Genomic DNA, 26,357 nt, shown 5'->3' with positions numbered 1-26,357 from the left:
TGACAATACCAACCAATGATGCTAACTATGCTTACTAACTACGCCAACAAACAAAACGTTAGTCTGCTAACTAATACTGACTAATGATAGTAACAAGGCCACCGATGCTTGCTAACTTACTAACTATGCTAATAAGTAACACTAACTATACCAAAGATGCTAACTCTACTAACTACACCAACAATACTAACTAGACTAACTGTAATAACAATACTAACTAAAAAATTGTTTTAAAATGTGAAAAAGAACAAGAAGAAGCAAGGAAAAATAAAAAATGAGAAAAGAGCAGGTTTTCATAAATTCCATCACAGCGGCTCCTTATGAGGTGAGAGCAGGAAATGCACAGGCGTGGCTGGGGGTGAACTATAGTGGTTGGCTCACTTTTTGGTCTCAAGATCCCTTTACTCTGAAACAAAGGGACCCCAAAGAGATTTTTTTTTATTTGGGATATTAGTGATATTTACTTTATTAGAAATTAAAATCTGTAAGATGCTTCAGTGGCCTTTTCATTTCTAATTTAAAAATCTCTCGTAAGTTTTGGCTGTTAAAGATCGCAAAATATCTACACTTAAAATATTCAACTCCTTTTCTTTAAACTCTGATTAGTCTCAAAATGATCCTACCACTGAAGTGCTGTTATAATCCTATAGGAAAATGTTCTGTTGCATGAGACCTGAGAAGGGACATCATTAACGTTCACAGAGCTGAGAGGAAGAGAGCTTTCCTCATATTTTCCCAGTAAGATCAGGAGCTGATTTCTCACCAGAAACCTTGGAGGCCAGAGGGCATGGGCTGATGTACTCAAAGTGCAGAAGGAAAAAGAATCCAACCAAGAATCCTACATCTGACAAAACTCAGGCCATAAGGGTGGGGCCATAACTCGGTAGGACCAGTGCCCTGACAAGAGAGGCGTGTATATATCACAGTTTTAAAAAGGAAAAAATGAGCAATTGTCCAACAAAATGATGGATTATTATTTTAAAAAGGGAGAGAGAGCCCCCACTTTGCTCCTCGCACATGCAGACCCATTGTCACAGGTGGACCCCCCTGGCCTCCCCTGGCAGCACCCAACCCCCCCATGCTGTCGCCAGCAGCAAATAAGACCCAAACCCAGGAGTTCCCATCAATGCATGTTCCAGCTGCCTGAATGGAAACCCCTTGTTCTAGAAGGACACTGGACGCGCTGTCTGGCAATCCCAAGTGGGCATCAGTGCCCATCACACCATCCCGTGTGCTGGCAGGTGATGGACTTGCTGGCAGAAACTCGTGCTGTCTCTTTGCCCCCAGAGGACAGGGACAAGGTGCAGACAGCTCTCTGTCAGTGGGACGACTCTCCAAGGCCAGTCGCAGGAAGCCTGAAGGAAAGCAAGCTCCACACAGGGAGAAAGGGCGGCCTGGGAACAGCGGGAGAGGGTGCTTGTCCTTGTTTTCTTTTCCATTTCATCACAGCCGTGCGGGAGGAAAGCAGGCGGGGTTGGTGCGTGTGTGTGTTGGTGTGCATGTGGGCTCACTTGCGTGTGCACGTGTGCACCTTGATCTCCATCTCCATCTCTCCCTGGGGAATCCAGCTGCCCTGCCTGTGAGCAGCCTGTGGAGAGGCCCACGTGGTGAGGACCCGACGCCTCCTGCCACCAGCCGCACATGGAAGCTGAGACATAGATTTCCAGCCTGGGACGATGCAGCGCCTGCCGACATCCTGACTGACCCCTGAGTCAGAGCCACCCAGCCGTGCTGCCCTTGGGCTCCTGACCCACAGAGGCCAAGACAATAAACATTGGCTGCTGTGGGGGCTCAGTGTTGGGGTCGTCCGTCCCTCCACAGGAGATAGACCCCTCCTCAAAGCCTGTCCACTGTCCTCTGCGTGGCGGCCTTCACTCAGGGCTCCCTGAAGCCGTCTTACTTACATCTGTTCACCGTCTCTGCCTTCGTTAGGAGGAAGCCCCCGTGAGGACAAGGGATGTGTAGGTTCACTGTAGGTCCCCAGTGCCACGACAGCACAGAGGCTCCTTGACAAATGGCCGAGGTGCAGCAATGCAGCAGACCAGGAGCCCCATCACTGATGTCCCGTGTCTGAGAGGTGGGAACATGTCAGGGAACAAGCACGGGCCCTGAGTCAGGCCTCCCTGGTCCCAGCCCCGGCCCCAGCCCCAAGGGACCTCAGAGTCACCCAACCTGTAGGAGCCTCAGTTTCCGCATCTGTGCACTGGGGATGATAGTAACAGTTAGCACCCAGGATGCTAAAAGGAGAAAAGGCACACGCCTGGCACAGAGCAGCTGATCAATCAAGCTGCTTCTCTCACCCTCCCGCCTGAAAGTATAACATGAGAATGTGAGCTCCCTGTCACTAGGCTGCAGGTGACTGCTCAGGGGCAGACCTGCAGTGAAGGAGGGCAGCTGACATCTGTAGTAAAGGATGCGTCCCCATGCGCCAGAGCCAGCATCCTCATGCCCTGAGCAGAACAGGCTCCAGGGGACTGTTGGTTCTGTGAACCCAGGACAAAGCTGGCCCCAACATCACGCACTAACAGCAACACACGGCAAAGTCCTATTTAAACCAAGGGTGGCACATGCAGAGGATGCCCTTGAACCCCATGGAGCATCACCTCCGATCCCAGGGCTGAAGCAGCACTGAATGATGTGGGGAGAAGAGGTAGAGAGGGTCGGGCAGAATCCTGGGGTGGATGATGCCTGTGTGCACACATGGTCCTGGCCTCAGCATTGGGTGGGGCACCGGGCAGCTGAGAGCGTCCTGGAGCCCTCTGGGTTCCTGCCTACGAGGATGAGAACCAGGAACAGGACGACCGTCCAAACTGGAGTGAGCGGGTGCAAGGTCACAGAAGTAACCTCACACCTGTTAACTCATGGCCCAGGGACTGTCCCCAGCAGGACTTCCAGAGCCAGGACGAGGCTTTCCACGTGTGCATGCTTAGGCCATGGATGCCTCAGCTTGTGCGGTGCCAGATGCAGGCCTGAGGAGGAAGATTCTGGAGCAGGAGTTTATCTGGGAGGTGGAGGCAGGAGGGTCAGGATCGACAGAAGGAAGAGATGGTGGTTAGTGAAGGCTCCTATCGAGCTGCCCAGCACTGTGGGGCCCGACTCTGGACACCCACCACCGTGGACAACAGGAGCTTGGTCCACCAGGGAGCCTTGGCAGCCGGGGCAGAGCACACTGCTCAGACCTCTCCCACCCAAGGGGTGAGGCAGCTGGGGTACCGGGTGAAGGTGCTCCTGGGGGACAGCAGTTTTCCACACTTGAGCCTGTCACCCAGGGGGCGAAGGAGTCTCCAGCAGTAAAGAAAGTCCCCAGGCAGACAGTGCTGGCAGCTGGAAGTCAGGCCAGAGGTTGAGGAGGCTAGGGTGAGGGGCTCTGAGAGACAGTGCTCCTGGGACCAAGAGAGAGCCACTCACTGTTCTCCTTGTAACACAGTAGATAACTGAGGCTTCACATGGCCTTTGGAAGGTCAAGGGTGCAAGTGATCATTTTTGTCACTCTTATCTGACTTCTCTGGTGGACCATACGGGCTGACTCACTCAACATGCGTGCCAGCCCCTCCTTCTGTGCTTGGCTGCATGGGAGTCTCTGGAAAAAACTGAAACCTGCATCTCCCTGACTCCCTTGCAGCCAGGGTTCTGCCAGAGGCCTCAGCTCCTCTGGACAGATGCCTGCCCGAGATTTAAAAGGTGGAAGTGAGCCCCCCAAGGTGGTGGAGGATGGGGCTCCTGGCTGGCAGGGAGCAGAGGCTCCGGTTCTCCCACAGCAGCATGCTCCAGTTTCTGGGCCTGAGCATCACAGGCAGTGGGGTTTCCACGGCAACAGTCGAGGGCGGGCTTACTGATTGTCCAGGTGACTGTTAGTGTTGTCCGTGGCCATGGGGCATCCAAGCTTGGTCCCCTGGTAGTCCTGGCATTTCAGTCCTAGCACCCATGAACAGATTCCCTCTGCTCAAACCAGAAAGAGTGTTCTGTCGTCTGCAACTAATCACTGTGACTGGCACCATCACTTTTAAAGCCGTTTAGTGAAGGACGATTTACAGAAACGTGGACAAGTTGAAGGGAACCAACGAGGGACGCCGAGGCAGTCAGGAGCTGGCCGCAGCAGACGCTGTTACACCCTCAAGGCCCAAAGGGCAAGGGGAGAAAACAGCAGTACCAGAGCCCAGAGAGGGCTACAGCTTTAGCAGGGGGCTGCCCAGTGGAGCCATAGTCCTGGAGGTGCTGAGGCAAGGAGAGAGTGGAGTTTACACACTGGGCGTCTCTCCTCCCACCCTCCCATGTCCTGTTGGGCTCTCCCATTGGCTGAACCCAACTCGCAGCCAGAAGGAAGGGAGTGGGGATGAAGCAGTCTCCTGGGGTCAACTTCCCGGGGTGCAGAGCAGGGCGGGAATGACTCTGGAAGGGCAATGGAGAAGAAGTAGCTCATTATATTGTGAGCACTATCTCATGTCAGTAGCTATCCCTTGAAGACAGTGTTCTTAATGCAATCCCAGCTGAACAGAGCCTGGTACATAGTAGGTGCTCAATAAATGTGTGCTGATGAACGAGGGTTGATCGCAATAGTGTGGCAGATACGTGCTAAGATTCCCTACCTTGTGGTCACCGTGAGGTCAGCGGTCACTAGCAATCAATGGTTTCCCCAGCTCCAGTCCTCCTGGCTTGTACAGTGACCTCAACAATGACCTCGACAGCTGTGCACCCAGCCACAGCCCAGGTGGCCCTTGGGTCAGACCTGATCTCTGAGGACTGACCTCTGCCCACGGGCTCGTGAACAGCTGGGATTTCTGGACTCTGTCCCCACCCAGGCTGCCCCTTCCTCTGCATGCGTTTATTCCTCTGGGCCTCCTGGGCGAGCCCTGTGGATGCTCGGTGGATGCAGGATGAGGAGGCGCAGGCCTCCAGGCCCTCTCACTGGCCCTGCTGGCCCCCCAGACTCGGGCACCTGCAGCCCCTTGTTCAGCAATCAAGCGGCCTAGGCTTCGGGCCTGGCCAGGCACTGTAGGAAGCTGTGGCTGCAGAGCCAATCCCTCCTTTTATAAGCCAGGATGCCGACGCCGCCCAGGGTCACAGGCTGGTTGGGGGCAAAGCCAGGACTCAAAGCAAGACGCAGGCCCAAGGCCGTGGCCCTTTTTGCTACACCTCACGTAAACTCTGTAAACCCACTCTGTTCTAAGGTGGCACAGGATAGCGCGTGCCATTCACCTCCCCAGGGCTGTAAAGTTCAGAAACCACCCTGTATGAAAGTGTCTGTGAACCGACAAACGCATCTCGGGATCTGGACTTTTCCCCAGAGCCTCGCGCTGTGACTGGACACACGGGCACTCAGTAAATGCTTCGGATGGGGATGGGGCATCCTCCCCTTCCAGCGCTTCCCCTCGCCCCTCTGCTCTGCTCCGCTCCACCTGCCCTGCTCACCCAGAGCTCCGGGTACCCAGCTACGTGGCCCCCGCAGAGGGCAGGCTCACTTGTGGAGATGTTGGCAGCCCGGGTGGGAGAGACTGACAGGGACCAGAGAGGACGGTGTGCAAGTGCACGCAGAGCACACCAGGCCGCCGTGGCAACAGGGGCTTGTAACCAAGGATGAAAACAGCTCTTACCTCGGGTGTTGCCTTCAGCTTTTGAGAGATGGGTGTAAGGGGGCGGGGACAGAAAATTAAGAAATGAGTTTCCCGGTCTCATTCTGTTCCCATTCCAGGGCCATCACCGTCCTGAGTTTATGCTCTTTCGATGGAAAAGAGAAGGAAGACACAAAGATACTTGCACACACCCATGAACTTGGTGTTTCAGGCGGCTCCGTGTTGCACGATCGCATCCTGATATCTGTTTCTCAGAAAGGCTCTGTGGCCTCGGGAGACACCGGCCGGGAGGGCCGGGCATCAAGTGGCTGCAGGATCGCTGCCAGAAGGCAGGTCCTCACCTCCTGGTCATGAACCTCTGCGACCCGCTGCCAGCTTCGTGCCCAAATCCCACGACTCATCTCAGGGGAGAGTCCAGCCTTTGTGGGGTGTGGTTCTTCACTGCACCCAGCAGCAAGAGGGGGTGAACGATGCGGTGGTAACAAACAGCCCCAAATCCGTGCCTAAACCCACAAAGGTTTATTGTCGTTCTCACACCCTGTCCATCATGGGCTGGTGGTCTCTGCTCCACGCCGGCCTTACTTGGGGACCCAACCTCTGGAGGCCACAGGGTAAGGGAAGATGGAGACCTCGGCTCTCAGAGGCTTTCATGGGGATGTGGCCCCTCTCACCTGTCAAATCCACTGGCCAGAGCTGGTCACGGGGCCATGCCTCCCTCCAAGGGGGAACAGTCAGTGGGGACAGAACCCGGTCGACAGCAACATTTACACAAGTGGCAAAGAGCACAAGGCGCTCCCAGCATGAACTCCATCCTGCTCACCTCTGAGGGCCTCGAGGCTTCCTCGGGCCCCGCCGTGGAAGACCACCCTTCCTGCCCCTCTGGTTCCACTGTCCAAGGGAGAGTGCGCTGGGGCCGGGACTCTCAATGCTGCCTGGGGTGAGGGGGGTGTGTGTGTGTGTGAGTGGGTGTGTGTGAATGGACGTGGTGTGGATGTGGTGTATGATGGGTGTGGGTATGGTGTGTGTGTGTGGTGTGTGTGGGGTGTGGATGTGTGTGTGCGGTGTGTAGTGCATGTGTGGTGTGCAGGTACATGTGGGGGAGGGTGTGTGTGTCCTCTGTGGCTCCAGCTGCTGGGCAGAGGCCACGTGGGTGGGCCATGTGGTCCCCGTGGAGACCTCTGTGTCAGGAATGGCTGAGGCCTCTTCCCTTAGAAGGCGGCTCCACTCGCGGGTATTTGAAGAACAGTCACCTAAACGTGGACTCTCCGAACTCGGAGACTCTGGAACTTCAGGGCACACGTCACCTCAGGGGGAAGCTGTGAGCAGGGCAGCGCCCAGTCCTGGCCCAGATGGGCTGACGCCATGCTTCTCCCGGACCCGCATGGAACAGAGCCCCAGGCAGTGCAGGAGCTTCCAGCTCTGGCAGCAGATCTAACTTCACCCTCCACTTTCCCTCCGCGGAGGAAGTGTTGGGAAGAGCCCACTTCTCAGAGCGAGACCTCAGGCCTCCGTGGAACAGCTCGCTGGCACCGTGGTCGTCTCCAGGCCTCTGGCCCCTGCCCTACCCTGGGTTGTGGGTTCCCCCTTCCTCAGGCTGACGGAAGCTCAGGCCAGATCACACCCCCACACTGACGACACCTCAGTGACTGACACGCTCCAGCTGTGGCTTCCAGGTGCCCTGGGTGCAACTGCTTCAAATCTGTCCACCAAGAATGCCCCACAGGGGCTGCTCCCGGGGTCTGCAGGAAGCTTCATGCTTCACAAAGGGATGCAGCCTCCTCAGTTGTAGAAGCCCTGGGTGGTCACTACTTCCCCAGCGAGGCTGCAGCTTTGAGAGAGAAAATAGCACAGACTTCGCATGAAGGCTCCAGGGTCCCATCCCGGCCCCAGCAGAAAAATTGTGTGTCCATGCGCAAGTTACTTAACCTGTCTGAGCAACTGCTTCCCACCTAGACTGGGGACTACTACCTGCCTTTCTTTCGGGGGTTTTGTGGTGATTAAGTGAGATAATGTAGGAGACAGCCTGGCACAGAGCGGCTGCTCCCGATGTGGGAGCCGTGATACTGTTCCACGGAGGGAACTCCACGTGTGACTGGGCAGACAGGCCAAGGGGAAGCCTCCTGGTGAGGGCCTGGGCAAGTCTGAGAGCTCCGCCCCTTGAGGAGCACCAAAAGGCAGCCCCGCCCCCTCTACTGAGGGCAGCCTCACCAGCCCAGTCAGGGGCACATGGGCTCAGCACTTTCACGAGGTGCTGCGAGCCAGCGGCTGCATCACCCCAGTGGCTCCCTCCACGGGCCTGGGGCCCCTGCTCGCTGGCACCGTGGTCGTCTCCAGGCCTCTGGCCCCTGCCCTCCCCTGGGTTGTGGGTTCCCCCTTCCTCAGGCTGACTGAAGCTCTGAGCAATTAGCACGTCTCCCCTTGCTCAGCTGAGGATCTGATCACGAGGCCAAACAAAATCGACTCACATGGACGCGAGCACGTTCCCGGCAGCTGTGCTGGCTGAGGCAGCAGATGGCTCCTGACATTCGTCTGGCTGGCAGGGACTGCCTAGGGTGCGGGATCCAGAAGGGGTGGAACAGGAGTGGAGACAGAGGGAGCTGTGGCTCTGCCGTTAGGAGGAGGCACCGGCAGGGAGGACCCGACTCCCATGGGACCCTGAGGGCTGTGGCTCTGCAGCTTGGGACTCTGGATGAGTATCCTCTGCAGGGCCCGACTCCCATGGGGCCCCGAGGGCTGTGGCTCTGCAGCCTGGGACTCCGGATGAGCGTCCTCTGCAGGGGCTGAGTCCAGACCTCAAGGCTGGGACATCTTTCCTCCCCAGTGACCAGCACAGGACATCAGTGGGCCAGCTGGCTGGTCCGGACCTGGGGATGGATGCTGAGGGTGGCCTCCAGCTGCCGCTGGGAGCAACGTCAGAACCTTATCTAGAAGGAACAAGACCGGTGTTCAGAGGCGCTGCCACAGCAGCATCTCCCCTGTGGGCCCCTGAGAAATGCGGGCTGAGCCGACCCCTCACAGGCAGAGCCTCTGGGATCTGCCCACTTGTCACATTCCTCCCCAGCCATCACACTCAATCACGTGTTCAGCAAAGGCTTCCTGACACTGATGCTGTCCAGTCCTGGGAATGAGGGAGGGTGCGTGGCCTCGCTGCTGCCCAGAGAGAGGTCTCGGCTGGTGGGGAGTCAGACACACGAATAAGACTCTGCCGCAGGGCTTGAAAACACCGTGTAGGGCAGTACTGCCAACTCTGACTCACATCACGGTCCCTGGAGACGGCTCCAAAAGTGTCACATAAGCCACTTCCCAGCAACCTCGCCTTGTGAGTAAAAATGCACTCGACTTCCTCAGGCTACCACTCCGCACCAGGCACTGTTCAAAGAGCTCTACAAACACCAACTTAGTAAATTCTTAAAGCCACCCCAGGAGGCAGGCATTGTCACCACTGCCACTTACAGATGCAGAAACTGAGAGGGAGGGAGGGTGAGTAATGTGCCCCGGGCAGCAAATTGCAGAGCCAGGATCTTACCTGGGTGGTCCAGCTCCGAGGCCAAAGGCTGCCGGAGAGGCACCTACAGATTTGCCCCCGGCCAGGGGCTCCTAGTCTGCCGGAACCCTGGTTCCACTTTCTTTCCCGCTTCAGCAAATCCACCAAGACAGACCTGCTTCAGGCCTGCAGCCTGTTCACAGCAGTGGGACCCAGAAGGGTTCTGCCAGGTTGAGCTCTGACCAGGACCAGCTGAGGGGACTTCTGTTGGGGGACCGGGAAGGTGAGGGAGTCCCTCTGTGGGGAAAAGGGCTGGGACCTCCGTCTTTTCGCACGTGGATGATGTTGGGAAAATTCAACACTGACCCTGATTTGAGGTCTTGGAAAACCGAGCCAGTGAGCAGAGAAACAGTGTGCACCTGCTTGTGCTGTGGGAGGCAAGCATAATTACGGCCGTGCCGTGCACTGTCCACGCCTGACCAGCCGGTCAGTGTCCAGGCGTGGGACCCTGGCAGCCTTTTTGGACGGCAACAGTAGTCTATAAACACAGAGGGTCCGATCATAAAGCAATGAGACTGCTGTCCGTGTGGAGTGTGCATGCCGCCCCTGCCCCCTCTACATGGGCTCTGGCTCCAGTTTGTCCATTGGGCCTGGGCTCCGGCTCCACAGTTGGTCCCTTGGGCCTGGGCTCCAGCTCCACAGTTGGTCCCTTGGGCCTGGGCTCCGGCTCCACAGTTGGTCCCTTGGGCCTGGGCTCCGGCTCCACAGTTGGTCCCTTGGGTGGGGCCCCAGCTGATGCCCTCCAGCCCTTCATAAGCCTGCAGGCCCGGCAGCAGCAACCGATTCTTGCAGAATCCTGTGCAGCAGGCGGGTCAGGGGTAGGGTAGAGGGGGTGACAGCAGGAGTCTGGACCTATTGACACGGTTTGCCTTTGACTTGTGGCAGGGAGCCAGGCCTCTGGGCAGACAAGGCTCCAGGAGGCTGGGACTGGAAGAAGCCCAGGACCAGGGAGGCTTGAGGCCCGGCGGCTCCAGGCCGTGTGAAAGACACCCTGTGCTCCCCAGGCTGCTGGAGCTCAGCGCGCAGAGGCAGGGGGCAGGGGGATGGCAGCGTGCACCTGCACCCGGGGAAGGACAGGGCGGGATGGGCCCTGGACCTTGGCTACTCGCCTCCACTGGCCTTTGCTCTGAATAATCCGCGGCTGCTTTAAAGGCCACTCTGCAGTTCTTCTCTCTCATTCTGCCTCAGGCTGGGAGCTCTCAAGCATCCCAGCGGGCTGAAAGGCTTCAGTCGCCATCAACAACGACACAGCCTCCTTTCCACGGAGGCACAGTCACCAGGGGAGGGACATCCCAGGAGACAGAGCGTCTGTGAACTCCACAGCAGGGAGAGGAAAGGGCAAAGGATGTGCCCCAGACACTCAGCTACCAAGATGGAACCAGGAGACATTCCTGACCCTTGACCTCTGACATTCCCCTCCTACAGCCCCAGACTCAGTCCACTACCAAATGCCGTCAATACTACCTCCTAGATATGGCCCGTCCTGCTCCTGCCCGTCTCCACTGCCACCACCAAGTTCAGGCCACCATCATCTCTGCTGCCTTACCACAATGTCCCCTCCCCCACCAAACTGGTCACTCTGCCCCCTCAACCCATTGTCCACACTGAAGTCACGTTCTGAAATCAAGCATGCCCACGTCCTGCTCTTGCTGCATTCTCAAAGGCTCCCACAGTGGCCAGAGTGAAGTCTAGATGCCTCACCACGCCCACAAGGCCCCGCGTGCTCAAGGCCCCGCCAGGCCCTTCGGCCTCCTCTCCCACACCCTCCCTTGCACTCCGTGCCAGCCATGCTGAGTGTTGTTCTCTGACACCTGGCCCAGTTATCAACTGCGAATCCATCCTTCACCGCCTGCTCTGAGAACATGGAGATGGACCCTCTGAACATTTCTCTCCAGCCGGCACGTGCTGATTGTTGTCAGTGGAGGGCGCTGGCGGGACACTGGAGTGGGACTGGAGTTTTCTCTTCCTGGCTCCAGTGCACTCCTCTTGTCAGGCTCTCGCAGGGCAGTTTCTCCCACAGTGGGCTCCTCCCGAGCACCGTCTCCCAGGGTCCAGAGGCTGCAGTGTGCCCGCCCTGGCAGTGCCCTGAAACCCCTTCAGAGGCTTCCCAGCAGAGCGCCACTGCTGAGGCCCCTCCTCGTGGGCCACTTCCCAGCATCCCCTCAGGCGGCTTTGTACCGAGTTCTGAAGTGGGGCACCCGCTGTGGATGGCTTCCCTGTTACCTGCGACGGGGGACTTCCAGCGAGTTCTGCCAGTCTGGTGCCTGACTGAGCCTCCTCTCACACCAGTGAGCCCCGCAGGCACGCCTACACTGAGGTCTGCATCCGAGCCCCGGCAGGGCAGCTGCTCCTTCCAGCTGGTCTTCATGCACGCAGAGCTCTCCTGATTTCTTACACACTCCTCCCGCTTCCCTCCAACCCCGTTATAATAGTGTAATAATTCCTCACAGAGTAATAATTCCTCATATTAAACTTCCCCTGTTCTAATCACTGTGGGCTTCCGTCTCCAGGCTGGGCCCTGACTGACACAAAAACCACACAGACTGCCCCAGTTCTGTCTCACCTCTGTGCCTTGCTCTCCCCACCTGTAAAATGGGGATGCGAGGATTGTTGGGCGAATTACATGAATTAATATCCGTAAAGGTTTCGGCACATCAGGGTTATAGAGGTCTTTGATGTTATTAGCATTAGCTTCTCTCAGCTCACACTCCGGGGTTCCAGCAACAGGGTCCCCTCTTCCGGGAAGGCCTTCCTGACCACCTCCCATGCCAGGCTGGGGTGGGGGTGTCCCCTGTGCTCCTGCACTGATCTGGCCCTCTCGCCCTTGCTGCACTGACCTCACTGTGCTGTTCCTATGGGTGTCCTGTCAGACAGTGGCTTCTGCAGGACTGCCAGCTTTGTGAGGGCAGGGGTGTGCGCCAGGACCTCACACGGCACCCGAATGAGTGAGGGCGTAACTGTGTCAGTCCAGGTGCTCTGGGAAACAGACACCAAGGCAGGTGACGTGAGAGAGAGATGTGCTGGGGGAAATGCCTGCACGGGACAAAGCGGGAGGGAACCCGAGAAGGTGGGAGAGCCTTCCCACCACGACGGAGGCCTGACACTGCGAGGGAGAGCAGGAAGGAAGGCGGATCGGGAAGGAAGTGTCCCAGACTTCGGAGTAGTTCCAAGATCTGCCCAGGCCACTGGGGAGTCCTCGAGCCCCTCACTGGAGGGGTCCTGCCTCACTGGAAGGGTCTGCATTAGGACTGCCACCACGATCAGTCGTTGGCTGAGGGCAGCCTGTGGGAGGTACGGCCTGAGCGCAAACGTGCTGGTGGATCTAGAGAAACAACAGCTGGGCTGTCAGTCAGTTCTGCTCCCGTGGAAGATCTGAGCAGCATATTTCCACGGCCGCCACAGGAACTGACAGACAGAAGGTTGGCCACATCCCAAGGACACAGGGCCAAAGGCAGTGATGCCAGAATCCGTCACCTGGATGCAGGGAGAGGGAGCGGGGCCACGGACCCCCTGAGTAAGCCTCCATATGTATACAAATATATACAGTGGTGAGCACTTATTTATATTGACTGAATAAATTCCTTCAATATTTCACCGTAACAGAACTACTTCCTGTTACGAAATTCTGAATCTCAGAAATTTTGTGAATTTCCTTTCAATTATTACCATATTTTCATTATTGCAATCATCATGCAAGTAGTACTCATATTTTTTTTTGTTTGGTATTTATAACTAATAGCTCTACACGTTTCTACCATAGGCTTCATAATTACACTTTTTAGTGACTGAATGATATTCAACAAAGGGATGTACCACAATTTCCTAAGTCATTGCTATTCAACATTCCCATTATTTCTTTTTGGTTTTTTTTTGTATTATAGCTAATGCTCTTATGAACCTTTGGGCATATACTATTTCCTGTTAGGTTATAGCTCTAGGATACATTTCTAGATTTGAAGTTACTGGATCAAAAAATACAGTTTTGTGATTGTATCAAGTTTTCCCAAACTTCTTTCTAAAAAATTACATCAATTAATAATGTGTACTAGTTATCTATTATTGCATAAAAAATTACCATAAAACTAAGTAGCTTAATACAACCCACGTTTACTGTCTCACTGTTTTTGTGGGTCAGGGGTCTGGGCACAGCTTAACTGCGTCCTTCGCTTCAGGTCTCTCAGAGGCCGCGGGGAAGGTGTCGGCTGAGGCTGGGGTCTCATCTGAAAGCTTGACAGGGGAAGGATTCTCTTCTAAGCTCACGTGGTGGGTGTCAGGATTCAGTTCCTTGTGGGCTGTTGGACTGAGGGCCTCAGTTCTTAGCTCGCTGTTGGTCAGGGCCCACCCTTAGCTCCTTGCCATGTGGGCCTCTCCAACATGGCAACTTGCTTCATCAACGCATACATCCAAGAAGGTGACAGTCTGCTAGCAAGACAGAAGTCACAATCTTTTGTAACTTCATCACAGAAGTGACATCCCCTTTACATTGCTGTACTCTACTGTTTTGAATCATGGGAACAAGGGGAGAGGATGACAAGGCCAAGAATACCAGGAGCAGGGATCATTGGGGCCATCTTGTAGGCCGCCTACTACAACTGTCACCAAGACTATACGCTTGGCCCAATCTTACCACAACCTCACTTACACTGAATGTTCCAGCATTTAAAAACTACCAGCAGAGTAGGTGTAAATCCCTATCTCCCATTTTAATGCCCTCTTCTCCAGCCTGGGATCTCCCCCTGGGGTCACCCGGGTCCTTTGCTCTCAGTTGCTGCCAAGAAATTTCCCAAAAGGCGTCAACGGATAGCAACCCAAAGCAGTGGCCTACCCGGGCCTTTGAAAAGCTGTGCGCGTAGACCCGTGTTCAGCAGGAGTGAGCTCCCCGCAGGGCTCCCGCCTCAAGGAATTGCTGGTATTTGGGCAGCAGCTCCAAGGCCTGAACACCCGGGCACCTGGACCACTTAAAAGCACTAAAATTAGGAATCCAGTCCTCTTGTACTGCTTACTACACACCCGTACTCGGCTTCACATTTCGCAAACTTTATTTCAGTTTCATTGTCAAAACAAGGCTGCAACATACCTATAAATATCCCCATTTTACAGATAGGAAATGCAGGGTCATAGATGTGAGGTCACTTGTTCAAGGTCACTCTGCTCCAGTGACAGGACGCAGATTTGAACCCATAGCTGGCTGCCCAGTCTGTGCTCTCTCTGCCTCCTACGGTGCCCGTGTTCTCAGTGGGCCGCCCAGGGCTCCGTAACACTACGCCCTTCTGCGCCATTCCCACCTTAGCACTAACACTGATCGAGGGGGTGCCCCTTCCTCTTCACTTAGCTGAAAGGGGTCTCTCCTGGCAGTTCCCGAAGGCTCTGCTCAGTGACCATTTTTTCCTGATACAAGAGGTGAGCCTGGAAATTCACCTCTAACCCACATGGGGAGAAAAGCTGTGGAGGCCACAGTACGGGTTTGCATCATGAAACCCTCAGCATAAACAGGACAGGATAAATGTAGGGTTTACAAATGGGATCTGGAACCAGACTGCCAGCAACAAATTCAGGTTCTGCTACTTACAAAGATTTCTGATTTGGGGCAAATTTCTTCATCTTTTTGTGCTATTTCCTTGCCGTAAAATTAAAATAATATTACAAACTATATGTTCCAATTTGGAGATAAATGACAAACTATCTCTAAGAGGCCAGCAGTGTCTGGTGCACAATCAAGGCTCCACACACATTACTGGAGGGACGTGGGGGTAGGAGGGAGCCCGAGGACGCACCCGGGGAGGAGCCGTGCATCGATCTGAGACCAGCCTGTGACACATGCACACAGGGTATCAGGGTCCACGTGTGCGCCCAGCTCCAGGCATGGCTGCACGGCGTCTTGCACTGTGGACACTGGCTGGTGGGGGTGGAGGCAGTGGGGCCTGCCTCAAGTCAAGGATGGGCAGAGCCAATGGCAGGATATGACTCAGGGACTCCCCTCCTCACATTCTGGCTGTGTGTGAGTGTGTGTGTGGTATTGGGGGGCTGACGCAGCCCTCTGTAAGTCAGCCTAGTTCTGGGTCTGTCATGATTGTTCTGGCTGTCGGGCACCACATTCACACCCAGAGAACCACGAACAAGCGGGGGCTACGACTCAGTAAAACAATGTTCTCTAGGGATCCAGGGCCGAGTGCCAAAGACTGAGGTGTGCAGCAGACACCTAGAAGGGAAGGGCAACATTTACAGGGTCACTTTCTGTCACCTGGCCCATCTGCGAACATGTTTCTTAATCTTTCTGGAATCAACCCCTGAATCTGTGTGCAGGGGCACAATACATGACAAAATTTTGAGGGTCGCCTTCCTCTTAAAGCTCTTGGGGTCCCCGGCACCCTGAGTAGTAATCTGTGCCCTGTAGGAAGGGACCAGAAGTGTCCTGGTTTCCCCATGGAAGTCAGCAATCATGGAAGATCGGGGCCAGGCCCTGCCCTTAGAAAGCCCCACGCTGGGAGGACAGGACAAGGTCACATCCGATTTACACTGGCCTTGCCCAGGGCATCCAGCCAGCCTTACTGTCATTGCTCAGAGACTCTAGGGAGCTGGGACTGTCTGTCACAGCTAAGAACCCTGTTCATTTATTGCATCATGGAGAGCCTCAGTCCAGAGCCATAAACAGACACACACCCACCCTTGTAGAGAGCACATTTCACCAGTGGAGACGCTAGGCCGTGAACTCCGGTAACCTAGTTACTTAATTACAGTTAGCAGTAAGGGCTGGAAAGGTACAGGGTGCAAAGGATGGGGAAGGCAGTTAAGGAACCAGAGAGCTCACGAGGCCAGAATCCAGAGTCTCGTTGGGGGTGTGGGCACAGGACACGCAGGACAATTGGGGAGGCCAGCAGGCCCAGGATCAGAGATGCAACTTTAGCCAAATGCAAGGGGATGACCACAAAGGGTTTCAAGCAGGAGAGAACCCAGTCAGACCTGCACTTCGAAGAGCTGGGAGAGGTGGGGACAAGTGCCAGGAAGCCCAGTGAGGAACGTCCTGGGGAGAGCAAGGATGGAGCTCAGAGCTGCTGGGCAGGGAATCGTCCAGGCTGGGCGCGAGTTTAGCCACGAGGTGGGGTTGGGGGCGGGGGAGGCCTGCCGAGCCCAAAGCAGGTTCTCAGCAAGAGCTGCTGCCTGCCTGCCTGCCAGGGCAGGGGCCGCAGAGGGGCTACAGATGGTCAGGGTGGCTGGGCCTGAGCCAGATCTCAGGACAAGCAGAACACATGAAGGGGAGGGGTGGCGTGCAGGGTGCAGGCTCTGTGAGCCGAAGTTTGGAGACAGCCACGTAAAAGCACATGTGGGGACAGGAACAGCCTGAGTGGAGCCAAAGTTTGTCACCTAGAGAAGAGGAGCCAAGTAAGCCATTCCAGGGGATCGCTCCCTGACTAGGGCTCCCTCACCTTACCATTTTGGCAGATCAGCAGGAAGGCCTGGTGCCACCGTCTCGGCTCCTGCAATCTCGAGAATGGTTGGGGAGGGGTGAGAAGGTGGAGCTCACCAAATCCAGACCCCAAACGACACTTCTCCAGCCAAGATCAGACAGTCCCACGTGGTAGCAGCAGCCGGTGACATGCCAGGGGCCCCTTGAAGTGGTATTTCCCATGCTTTCATCCATCCATCCATGCATCCGTCAAGCCCATGCCCAACGCCATCCCAGGGACCAGAGACAGGGTGCTCCGCCCTCAGGAACTCAGTCTGCAGAGGCCCGATGCAGGGACCCGCAGGTTGGCACAGAATGGAGCCAGAGCGCTAGCTCCAGCCGGGGGCACAGGACCCAGCAGGAAGGCATGCCATCCCCACCAGCTCACTCTCCATTCCCGGTCTCCTGCAGGAACTGCCTGCCACCACTGACTGGGCCTCCCGGGACTGCTCTGTGCCCCTCCTTGGGTGTGGCCTGATCTCTGCCAGAGTCACACTGGCACCAGGCCTGAATCATTCACCTCTTCCAGGGAAAAGACAACCACCGACAAAATACACGAAGGGCCAAGCGAGCCTGGCTTGCTGAGCCAACTCTCCTGACCTTTCCTGCTGGGGTCTCCTGTCCAAGGATCAAAAGTGGGGTCTGCTTTGTCCACCGCCAAAGGGCTCAAGGGAAACAAGCAGGGCAAAGGTGCAGCCTCCCCCTGGGTGCCTAATGTCCACTGCCCCTCTTCAGCCACCTGTTCTCACTGCCCCCTGTGAGCCAAGCCTGCCCCCATCTCCACCTCCCCTCCCTGCTCCCTCCTCTCTCCCTCTCCTCTGCAAGCTGACTGTGCTCTGTCCCCAGGAGGCTGACCGCTTGGGACTGTGTCTGTGGGCTCCCTCCCTGCAGGGCCTCGGCTTTGCAACAGCTCGTTCCCTCCTCTTCCTTCGGCCAGAGCTCTGCCAGGTCTCCCACACCACAGCTCTCGCAAGGTTCCGGCAACACTTTCTCTCCCCTCAGGTGCGGGGGCTGTCCCGGGGCCCCACCGCGTGCTGGCTGCCCAGCCTCTCGGAGTGTGGAGTGCTCCATCAGCTCTGGCAGGACCCTGGCGGACACACCTCCCGTAAAGCTGCACCGCAGGCTCCAGCTCCCAGCCTCGCGGCCCACGGCAGCTTCTCCCCAGACCTCTCAGTGCCTTTCATCTCCACCAGCACAGAAAAAAATGGGATTTGGCCACCAGGCAAACTCCGGGGTAGTCCTTCGCTGTAGGAACACTTTCCCATCGTGCACGCGCCTCAGCTGGCGAGATGTGGCCTCACTCCCACAGGCCCCTGGCACTCAAAGACCAAGCAGGAGGGACGTCCTGTTTATTTACGGCAAGCCCTCCCTGCCAGATGCTCGCGTTCACTTCTCACACAACCCCACAATCCTGCCAGGAGGCTTATCCCTTCCCCTTCTCACAGTGGACGGAACCAAGGCTCCGACTCCTCCAGAGACTCGCCCAAGGGCACTGCAACCATGAGTGGTGGGCTGGGGTAGAATCTCGGCTGTTGAACTCAAAGCCTGTGATTTTTCTGACGCTGGGCTGTGTGTGGGTGCAGAGGCACCAAGAGAGCCCCCAGAGGCAGTGGCGGGGCGTGCCTGCGCGAGCTGGGACTGTCCTCGAGGTGACCCCTCAGGAACGGCCTGGGGTGAGCGTCGCCCTCCAAAGCTGCAGCACAGAGTCCCGGCGGGTCGTGTAGGGTAAGTGTTTGATGCGAAACCAGTGCCTGGGAGCGACATTCCCACTGGCCGTGTACAGCTTCTCTCCAGGCCGGCCCAAGAGGCCTCGCAGGGCCAGGTTGCCTGACAGAACCTTCTCGTAGAACTCCACGCCGCCCCGGGCGTAGGCCGCAGACAGGGAGGCCGTGCGGCGGTCCAGCCAGGCTTCCAGGGCGTGAGTGAGAGAGTCCGTGGAGAAGGCGTAGGCCACAAAGCCTGCCACTGCTGCCACCAAGTTGAAGGCGGCCCGTAAGTTCATGGGGCCTCCATAGAGCCCCAGGGCATGCTTGGCACCCACGCCCAGGGCCCAGGTTCCTGCCAGGCAAGCGGGGGCCGGCAGGGCCTGCAGGGCGGCTGCAGCGCTCTCCAGGTACACCACTTCCCTGGCCAAGGCGAACTTCTGGGCGTCACGGGACAGGGTCAGGGCATCTCTCAGCCGGGCGCCTGCTGGGCTCTGCCAGTTCACTCTGTGCCCATGGATGATCACAGGCTGGTCGCTGTGGGTCACTGGGCCACCCAGGAAGCTGGCGGGGATGCCCACCACGGCCCCCGCAGGGAGTCTCGGGAAGCCAGCACTCACAGGCTGGAAGGTGAAGGTGGTGAAGGCCTCGTAGCAATGGCCCGAGGGGACGCCCATGTCCTGGAGCACCTCCTGGAAGAGTCTCTGCAGCTCTGGGGAGAGCGGGGCTGGCTGGCCCTGAGGCCAGTACTGGTACAGCCATTGGACCACAGGATCTGGGAAGAGGTGGTACGAGATTTGGGCCCCAAACAGGCCTGCACAGGAACCCACCAACAGGCCTGTCCTGTGTCTCTGCACAAATGCTGAGGCCCGCCACAGGGGACCCGCCATGAGTGCTGCCACCACTGGAAACCTGGGCCAAAAACAAGAGAAGTCAGCCAACAGTTCCCTGGGTCTGCCTGCAGACTGAGCATCCCCAGGGCTACATCCTTTTTAACGGAGGGAATACAGCCCAGAGGTTGAGAACACGGGCTCCAGAGCCTGAGTTCAAACCCCAGCTCCAGCCCTGTGCAGCGCCTTCCCCATCTGCCAAATGGGCACGTGACGATGGCCCAGCACTACGGTGGCTGTGACGAGGAAATGATGGACAGACATAAAACAATCAGCACCTGGCACAGCAGCAGACAGCCCTGTGATGATGGCTGTGATGATTACCTTTACTCCCCTGACTAGGCCCAGGACTAAGTACCCAAGTGCCTCACCCACTGTTCACCCCATAGTGAGGCCCCGGGATCGCTAATTTATAGATGAAATGTATGTTCAACTTACAGAGAACTTCCTGTGAGCTAGACAAGGTTCTGAGAGCTTTACACACACCATCCAACAACTGAATCCTCACAACCCCACGACCTAAAGACCACTGTTGCTCCTATTTTAAAGCAGTGAAAACAGAGGCACAGACAGGCTAAGCAAATTGGTCAAAAGCCCAAACTTGTAAAGTGGCAGCATTACGGGCTGAACTGTCCCCTCAAACTGACACACTTAAGTCCTAACTCCCAGTACCTCACAATGTGACTGCATTTAGACACAGAGTCTTTAAAGAGGTAATTAAGTTAAAATGAGTTCACCAGGCTGGGTACTAATCCAATATGACAGGTGTCCTTATGAGAACAGGGGGTGAGGACACAGACACACACAGAGGAGAGACCCTGAGAGGACATAAGCCAGAAGGGAGCCATCTACAAGCCAACGAGAGAGACCTCAGGAAAACCAGCCCTCAGACACCTCCACCTTGGGCTTCCAGCCTCCAGAACCCTGAGAGAACAAATTTCTGTGGTTTAAGCCACGCAGTGCTTGCAGGGCAAACCTAGCAGAAGAATGCAGGCACAGTATTGAACACAGGCTGTCAGATGTCCACAGGAAGCCTTTCCTTTTAGAAAAAATTTTAATGCTAAATTACAAACATATACAAAAGCAGACAGAATCATCAACTCATGGCCAACCTCATTTCATCTCTACACCCACCCACATTCCCACTCCAACTGCTTTATTTCAAAACACATCCCGGGCATCGTATTATTTCATCCGTAAATATGTCAGTAAAAATTCGCAATTATTTAATTTGGTTGAAGTTTACTGTGTTCCTGTTTGTGAAAAATGTTTAATTAGTAAATAGGCTGAGGCAATCAAGACGGGGTACCGCTTGGCCTATTTTAATAAGAATCTCTTAAAGAGTCACATCACTTGGGCCTTTTTTCCAATGAGGAAACTGAGGTTAGGAAAGGATGGGTCCTGGGCAAGGTCCCAGCGCCCCCAGGGCCCCGAGCGCCAAACCAGCGCTCCAGGTCGCCCTCGGAGACGATGCTGCGCATCCCGCAGGCGGCTGGGAGAAGAGCGGCTGCAGGACCCTCGCAGAGGGCTTCCCACGGGGCTTTCATCCCGGCCCCCACCAGCTACAGGGCAGGTACGATCTGGGGGACGCGGCACGACCCCGGGGAGTGGGCCAGGCCCTCCGCCCGCACACCTCCCGCGCGCGCCTTCCAGCCCCTGCCCACGCGCTCACCTCCTCCACCACAGCCTAGGACGCCGCGACACGTGCGCCGGGCGGGGCCAGGCGCAAAGCACGCCGGCCGGGGGCCTGGGGGCGGGGCCAGGCTCAACAAAGCAACTCTGGGGGCGGGGCTCAGAGGGGCGGGGCCAGGCGCAGAGCACGCCCTGGGGGCGGGGCCAGGGGCGTGGGACGCTCGGGGCGGGGCCGGTGGAGAGGGGCGGGGCCGTCTGGGGCTCCTGCCCGCGCGGCAGGCTCCGCCCCCACTGGGCGCCTCGGGGCGGGTCTGCGCCTTGAGTGGTCGCCGGCCGCGGGCAGAGCGGCGCGGGGAGCGGTCCATCTCTGCGCCTGAGAGGCGGCCGTGATCGTCCCGTTCCGGCCTCGAGTGGACGGTGGCCCCGCGGGGGTCAGCAGGAGGCCTGTGGCAGAGCCCACGTCCGCCTGACTGCCCGTCCGTGTCCTTTCCTGTCTGGAACCGCCTTCGCCTGCGGGGCTCTGAGCTTTATTATCACGTTCGCCGCCCGCCATGTGATCCTCACTGTACAGCCCACAGAGCAGCGACACATCTGTCGCCTCACCTTCCCTGAAGCTCCATGAGTGCGAAGATCAGGGATGGACGTGCCTGCGCCCAAGCCCAGCGCGCCGCTTACTGAGACCCAGCCAGGCCCGTTCCTTTGCGGGTGGTCCCTGCCTGCGTCCCCGGAAGGACGGGGTTGCGTGCGTGGAACGGAGACAGTTTGGCCCGGGAAGCCTAAAATATATACTACCCGGCCCTCTACGAAAAAAGACTGCGGACTCTTGAAGTAGATTATCCCCATTTTACAGATGAGGAACCTGAGGCATCTCGCTTGGGCAGGGTACCCAGCTCCTGTGTCCCCAGCTAGCCCTGGAACAAGATGGGACGCCTCTCCCTGTCCATTTCCCATTACGGCTCCTGCTTATTACAAATTCTGCCAAGTGCATCTGGCCTCTGTGTCAAGCTTTCTCTTCATTCCAGACCCCAGGGGAGGAGAAAAGTACGGCTCACCTCCCGGGTGGAAAGGTGAGGATGTAAGGAGCCCCAGAAGGTGTGGGCATTGGGGTTGGGCTTTGGAAGGTTAGCAGCCTGTGGACCAGTGTTTCTCCAGCCAAATCAGCTGCTCAGCCCTGGCTGCAGGGCTCCCGACACAAAGGGACCCAATGCAGTGGGTCAGTCAGGATCACACCTGAGTCACAGGTAATCCTCAGGTAGAGCATCCTATGGGGGCACCTTGGGGTCAGCATTCCCTGTCCTCGGGCTTGGCCCAGCAGTGCCTTGTGGAGTCGTGGGCTGGTCAGGCAGAGAGGACCCTGCTGTCACTAGGGGAGAAGCTAGACCTTGGGTTGCTGCCCCCCAGCCCTAGGCCAGTCCCTCAGCCCAGAATCAGCACTTAGAGAGGCTGCAGCCCAGGGAAAGAGACCTTCCTTAGGAAGCAGGGGGACTTTGAGTGAAGGATGTCACCTCTCTGGACCTCAGTTTCCTGGTCTCTAAAGTCAGGATAATAATATCTGTCTCGAAGGGCCCTGTTATCCTCTAGTCCTAGAACCTGCCTAGATGCTCTCATTTGCATAACTAAGGGGGGGATGACACTTCAACTGACTTGCCCCCTGAACAGGACTTGGGGTTTCCTTTCAGTCTTGGCCGTGAAAGTCTTTCAGACCCTACCTGTCACAAAGGGCTTCCCCGATCAGATGCGAATCTGGCAATGGTGAGGAGCAGGGATGCTGGAGCCAGACTGCTGGGTGAAGTCCCGGCTCCAGCCCTTACTAGCTGTGTGACCTTGGGCAGGTTAAGCTCTCTGGGCCTCGAGTTCTCACCTGTAAAATGTGGATGAGAGTACTACCTCCTTCCTGGGGTTGTTGCAGGGATTCAGGGAATCATGTATGCACAGTGCCCAGCAGAGTTTGTGCCAGATAGCAATTAACCATTATTGTTAAGATCTGTTCTGCTTCTGAGACTCCAACTTTGGCTGCTCAGTTGTCTATGTAAATACTGTTACACAATGTTTTAATATGTGACCCCAGCCAGATCCAGAATGTGAGATACTCTACAAGGCAAGTGATGTGGTTTCTCTAACAAATCAATGGCATGAAAAACAAGGAGAGAAAGGAGACATAAAATAAAACAGACTTGAAAGACATAGCAGTTTAATGCAATATGCGCCTTTTGTTGGGATCCTGAATCAGGAGTTAGTTCACTAACTGTAAAAAAGACATATTTGAGACAACTTGGGAAATCTGAATATGAACTGAGTACTAGGTGTTATTAATGAATTATTTTGTTAGGTGGGATGAAGCATAATGTCTCTGTAAACCAAAAAGTCTTCTTGCATGCTGAAGTATTTACAGGTGCAACGACATGATGTCTGCTGTTTAGTTCAAAACATTCCAGCCAAAACAGAACAAGCAAAAAGCAGGGGCTTAGATGAAACGACATGACAAAATGTTGGTAGTTGTTGAAGCATCATGACAAGTTCAGGGGAGGTCATTATACTATGCTTTACTTTTTTGTAGGTTTGGAAATTTCCATAATAAAAAGGTTTTTTAATTATGTCTCTTTAAAAGTAGGGTAACCAATTGGACTTCATCAAATTCAAAACTTTGCACATCAAAGAAGATTATCAAAAAAGTGAAAAGACAGTCGACCTAATGCCAGAGAATATTTGCAAATCATAGATATAAGGGTCTAATATTCAGAATATATCAAGAACTCCTAACAACTCAACAACAAAAAGAAACAATCCAATTAAAAAATGGGCAAACAACTTGATAGACATTTCTCCAAAGAAGATACACAAATGGCCAACAAGCACATGAAAAGATGCTCAGTGTCATTAGTTATTAGGGAAATACAAGTCAAATCCACAATGGGATACCAGTTCACAACCACTAGGACGGCCATAAAAACAAAACAAAGCAAAGCAACGCACAGAGAATAACAAGCGCGAGGACGTGGAGAAGCTGAGCCTCTCAAACGTTACCGGGTGAATGTAAAGTGGTTCAGCCACTGTAGAGAGCTGTTTGGAGCTCCTCACAGAGCTGAACGTAGAACGACCATGTGATCCAGCCATTCCACTCCCAGGAAGAAAGCCCCAAAGCATTGAGAGCAGGGACTCAAACAGAAACTTGTACGCAAATGTTCATGTAATCACAATAACCAAAAGGTGGGAACAACCCAAATGTCCATCAGTTGATGGATGGACAAACAAAATATGGCATATTCCACACGATGGGACATTATTTGGTCATGAAAAGGAATGTAGTGCTGATACATGCCCCACATGGACGACCTTGAACACATGCTAAGTGAAAGAAGCCCATCACAAAAGGCCATGTTTTGTATGATTCGCTTTTGTAAAATGTGCAGAAAAGCAAATCCATTGAGACCGAAAGCAGATTAGCGGTTGTCAAGGGGTGGGGGAGGGGGAGGAGGAGTGACTGCTAACGGTGCGGGGTTCCTTCAGGAGTGATGCGCGCGAGCTGGAACTAGGTGGCCGTGCTGGCTGCACCGTATTGTGAGTACACTCAGAACCACTGAATTGCACACTTTAAAATGGTGAATTTTACCTCAACAAAAAATGTATATTAAGAAAAAGTATGTTGCCCACCCCACTGCAGAGCTGGTAGAACATTTATCACTCATTCAACTAAAGCGCCCCATAGGGTTAGCGTTCAGGGATGGGGAGCGGGAACCCACGGGATAGGCAGGTGTTTTGCTTAAGGCTGGGCTTCCAAAAAGAGTATGTGGTCTTCTCCATCGCGTGCTTGAGGACACGTCCACCCCCACCCACTCCTCCCTCAGCACTCCCAGGATGTCCGTTCACTTGTTCATGCAGCTCCTGCCCCGTGCCAAGTGCTGGGGTAACACACGGACAAGAAAGAGCCGCGGCCCTCAGGCAGCTTCCAAGTCAAGAAAGCAAAACCACAAACAAACCCACGTGGGCAGACAGCCCTCCCCTCCTTCTGCGGTGGGGCCACCACGGAGGGAGTGGCTCACATTAAAAAATAATAATAATAAAATAAGATTGGCAACAGATCTTAGCTCAGGGCAAATCTTCCTGAGCAAAAAAAAAAAGTGAAGGCCCTGGCCCTGCTCACCCCAGCTCTGACTCCTCACCACACCTCCTTTCTGCTGCTTGTGTGTTTGGTGAAACTTTCAGTAAAAGTTTGTTTATTTAGTCAACACATTTATTTAAGCTTCTCATTTATTTAGCACCTTATTTATTTAGCAACATAAGAAAGTTAGATAATTTCCAGCAGGGCAAGGCTAGTAAGGAAATACAGCTGTGGGGAAGGGCATTCTTTAGCTAAGGTGGCTAGGCAAGGCCTCTCTGAAGAGGGGGTGTTTGGGCTGAGTCCTGAATGATGGGAGAGATTGGATGGAGATCTGTGTGAAAGACGTCCCCAGCAGAGAAGATGGTTACTTCCAAGGCCCAAGGACAGGAATGAGACAGTGTGTTTGAGGCGCGGAAAGTCCAGTGTGGCTGGAAGACAGTGTGGTGAGAGGACCAGCCAGGAGGGGAGGGGGAGAGGTAGGCAGGGGCTAGATCGCTGGGCTCTGGCAGCCCGAGAGAGGCCCTTGCATTTTATTCTAACGGCAGTGGCCGGTCCTTGGTGACCTCGGCAGGAGCTGTTTGTGGAAGGTGAGCAGGGTAGTTTGACAGGATGAGAGAGAGTGGGAGGAAGTGAAGGCAGGGAGCACAGCAGCCCTCGCTGTGAAGAATGGCTCTGAGAAGGGTTTGGGTTTGTTCTGTAAGTTGTGCTTGTATGATGATTATCTCACTGAGGAATACTGTTATTGAGATGATCTCATTGAGAGAGACAAATTGATGATGCCAGAGAGAGGGGTCGCCGCAGGAAGGATTCCCTGGGTGGGTGAGAGGGGACGGGGTCCAGGGCATGAGTGGGAGAGGAGAGAAATCAGGCAGTTCTTCACTGTAACAAGAGGAAGCTGCAGTCAAACCATCACGTGTACACTTAGACGTACACGATGTTGTATGTCAATTATATCTCAATAAAGCTGGAAAACACAGGGGGAAGCTGTGGTCAAGGGCCCAGGCTGGTGATTTTATGAGGGAAGATGAGGTGGTTCTTATCTGACTGCTTCTTTGTTCTCGGTGACATATGGAGTGAGGTCATCAGCTGAGAGTGTAGTGAGGGGGGGCGGTGAAGGTTTGAAGAAAGCAGAAAAGATGTGAACTTTCCATTTGAAGAGGGAGAAAGAATCCCCAGGAAAATCTAATGGTTGTTGGACAGCATCGAGTGCCCGTTTGAGATCTGGGTCAAAGACGCAATGCGAGACTAGTTAGTGCGGTCGTGTGATTTTCTCCAACAATGTTCAGGCGCTCAGGTGCAGGGATGGGTGGATGGGTAGCTGAAGGGTTTAACCAGAGCTGGAGTTTGGCAGTCAAGTACAGAGTGAGGAGAAACGGGCAAAGGAGGTGAGAACGTTTGCAAAGGAGGATAGTGAGGGCCTGGGGGTGATCTATGTGCTTAACACTTAGATGGTGCGCACTACGTGCACAGCACTG

General features: G+C 55.2%; 1 protein-coding gene and 1 long non-coding RNA gene across 2 annotated transcripts; both read right to left on the bottom strand.

The window, feature by feature from the left end:
- Positions 1-953: 953 nt before the first annotated feature.
- LOC138918617 (uncharacterized) lies at positions 954-8,494 on the bottom strand. Its single transcript, XR_011428156.1, has 3 exons — positions 8,036-8,494; positions 5,592-7,398; positions 954-4,389 (listed from the first exon to the last, which is right to left on the bottom strand). It is a non-coding gene; the product is annotated as an uncharacterized lncRNA (long non-coding RNA).
- Positions 8,495-14,135: 5,641 nt separating this feature from the next.
- TMEM177 (transmembrane protein 177) lies at positions 14,136-20,909 on the bottom strand. Its single transcript, XM_023622773.2, has 2 exons — positions 20,824-20,909; positions 14,136-19,173 (listed from the first exon to the last, which is right to left on the bottom strand). Exon 2 carries the CDS (start codon positions 19,149-19,151, stop codon positions 18,216-18,218), a length of 936 nt encoding a protein of 311 aa, XP_023478541.2. The 5' UTR covers positions 19,152-19,173; positions 20,824-20,909; the 3' UTR covers positions 14,136-18,215.
- Between the last annotated feature and the right edge of the window lie 5,448 nt (positions 20,910-26,357).

Source organism: Equus caballus, chromosome 18 (genome assembly GCF_041296265.1).
Source record: "Equus caballus isolate H_3958 breed thoroughbred chromosome 18, TB-T2T, whole genome shotgun sequence".
Lineage (NCBI taxonomy): Eukaryota > Metazoa > Chordata > Mammalia > Perissodactyla > Equidae > Equus > Equus caballus.
The sequence above is the reverse complement of the archived record's forward strand: the minus strand, read 5'-3'. Positions and strand labels throughout refer to the sequence as shown.